Genomic DNA, 2327 nt, shown 5'->3' with positions numbered 1-2327 from the left:
AGTCTACAGTCAGTACTGCAGTCTACAGTCAGTACTGCAGTCTACAGTCAGTACTGTAGTTTTAGTCTACAACTTTGTTTCAGGACAATGTGTTTATGAATTGAAGTGTTTTTAAATGTGGTTTCTAGTCCCTGAAGCTGTGATGGGGGGGGGGGGGGGGGGGGCCCCCCCCCCCATTTCGTGGTTGATGGTTTATAAAAAAATATTTTTTTAAACTCAGTACCTTGTGGAGCTCAGTGTTGACGAGACCAGGTTCCTGGTTCTGCTCCTGAACTTGGACACAGTTCTGTACAGAACCCAGGAACCGTCGTAGAACTTGTTCAACGACAAAGTTATTGGAACATCAGGTGATGCATTTATATAAAAGTACAACTAGTATTACTAACTGGTACAAATATACTGAAGTGTGAGGCTGACGTCTGAGTCGCTCCTCTCTGCAGGGACGCCTTCGTCCTGGCTCTCATCAACAGTGGAACCAGCTTCTTTGCAGGCTTCGTGGTCTTCTCTGTTCTGGGCTTCATGGCAGCAGAGCAGGGAGTGGACATCAGCAAGGTGGCAGAGAGCGGTAGGAGTTCGTCTACACCCCCACCTGGTTAAAGTTGGATGATACGGTGAAGTCCAAGCTGTGGTTCTCAGCCTTGGTGCTGCCTCTGTCTCTACTCCGCAGGTCCAGGCTTGGCCTTCATCGCTTACCCCAAGGCCGTGACTCTGATGCCCCTGGCTCCCCTCTGGGCGGCGCTGTTCTTCTTCATGCTGCTCATTCTGGGCCTGGACAGCCAGGTATGGGTCAGGACTGTTGTTTTTTTTCCCCCTACATTCCTCTGCTGTTGTTTCCTGTAGGTGGCGCTGTCTCCTTCTCACACTCCTCTCTCTCGTCAGTTTGTAGGAGTGGAGGGTTTGATCACGGGAATCATGGACATGATTCCTGCTAAATCAGTTCGCTCTCTGCGCCGAGAGGTGGTGGCAGCCATCTGCTGCGTCATCTGCTTCCTCATCGACATGTCCATGGTCACAGAGGTACGAGGTCGTTAACGCAGCACACGGGTCACTGAGCGGTCAGCGCATTTAACACAACAAATGAAAAGAAAATGAAAGGTGATTATTAGGAGTTCAGACGGACTGACCTGAGCATGACCCCGCCTCTGAGGTCAGACCAGAGGTCAGCTGACACCATCATATATGTGGTCAGTAAAACAACAGTGGTATGTGTGTGTGTGGGGTGGGGGGGTAGTGTGGTCAGGCGTCACGTCGTCTGTTTTTTGAATAAAAACCAAAAAGGAGAACCACAGGGTTCTGTGACGAGTCACAACAAACAGCTCCTCCTCCAGGAACTTCAGATGAACTTCCTCTCTCGTTCTCTGTGTGTGTGTCTCTCTACCACCCCCCTCAGGTTACAGTGAAACTTTATAAAATGCCCCCCCCCCTCCCTCCCCTCTCTCTCTCCCTCTGTCAGGGGGGGATGTATGTCTTCCAGTTGTTCGACTACTACTCGGCCAGTGGCATCACCCTCCTGTGGCAGGCCTTCTGGGAGTGTGTGGTGATTGCATGGGTTGACGGTGAGAACACACACACACACACACGTGCACACACACACACAGACACACACTAACCATGACTGTTATCCCTGCAGGCGCTGATCGCTTCATGGACGACGTGGCTCGTATGATTGGCTACCAGCCCCTCCCTTACATGAAGTGGTGCTGGTCCTACATCACACCTATAGTCTGTGTGGTGGGTCTAGTCCTGGTCCTGGTCCTGGTCCTGGTCCTGGTTCTGTTTGTTTCTGGAGGTCTTCATGTCTCTTGTGTTTTCTGGTTCTTCAGGGAGTGTTCATGTTCCACGTGGTGAACTACAAGCCCCTGACCTACAACACCGTCTACACCTACCCTCTGTGGGGCGAGGCCCTTGGCTGGGCCCTGGCTCTGTCCTCCATGCTCTGTATCCCCGTCACTGCCATCTACAAACTACTGCGCTGCAAAGGATCTTTGAGGGAGGTGAGTGGCTCCACGTGCACGTGCACACACACGTGTGGACTACGTCCTGTTACAGTCATCAATAACGACCTGGTTAATATGGCCACCCTGTGAAAATAATGATGAATTAATCTGGAATATATTCATGAAGCTGCCACAGGTGGCGCCACACAGACGTACTGTTTTTTGTACCTTCCTGCCGTCAACCTTCGTGTCCTTGTCTTTGTCCTGTGTGCAGCGATGGCAGCACCTAACTACCCCAGTCTGGGGCAGGCACCACCTGGAGTACCTGGCCCCAGAGAGTGAGGCCAAACTACTGCCCCCTGCTGAAACCAAGAGCATGCTGCTGTTTGA

At 51.7% G+C, this 2327-nt stretch overlaps 1 protein-coding gene across 1 annotated transcript in view; it reads left to right on the top strand.

The window, feature by feature from the left end:
- The window catches only part of LOC103385543 (sodium- and chloride-dependent creatine transporter 1), a 14752-nt gene that overhangs the window by 10681 nt on the left and 1744 nt on the right, over positions 1-2327 (top strand). Inside the window, exons 9-15 of the mRNA XM_008319473.3 lie at positions 441-565; positions 668-780; positions 880-1017; positions 1454-1556; positions 1631-1731; positions 1824-1994; positions 2212-2321. Of these exons, the coding sequence (XP_008317695.1) occupies positions 441-565; positions 668-780; positions 880-1017; positions 1454-1556; positions 1631-1731; positions 1824-1994; positions 2212-2321 (861 nt within the window). The remainder of the gene's footprint in view (positions 1-440; positions 566-667; positions 781-879; positions 1018-1453; positions 1557-1630; positions 1732-1823; positions 1995-2211; positions 2322-2327) is intronic.

The sequence above is a fragment of the Cynoglossus semilaevis genome, chromosome 10 (genome assembly GCF_000523025.1).
Source record: "Cynoglossus semilaevis isolate Cse_v1.0 chromosome 10, Cse_v1.0, whole genome shotgun sequence".
NCBI lineage: Eukaryota > Metazoa > Chordata > Actinopteri > Pleuronectiformes > Cynoglossidae > Cynoglossus > Cynoglossus semilaevis.
Note: the sequence above shows the minus strand (reverse complement) of the source record. Positions and strands in the feature narration are given on the sequence as shown.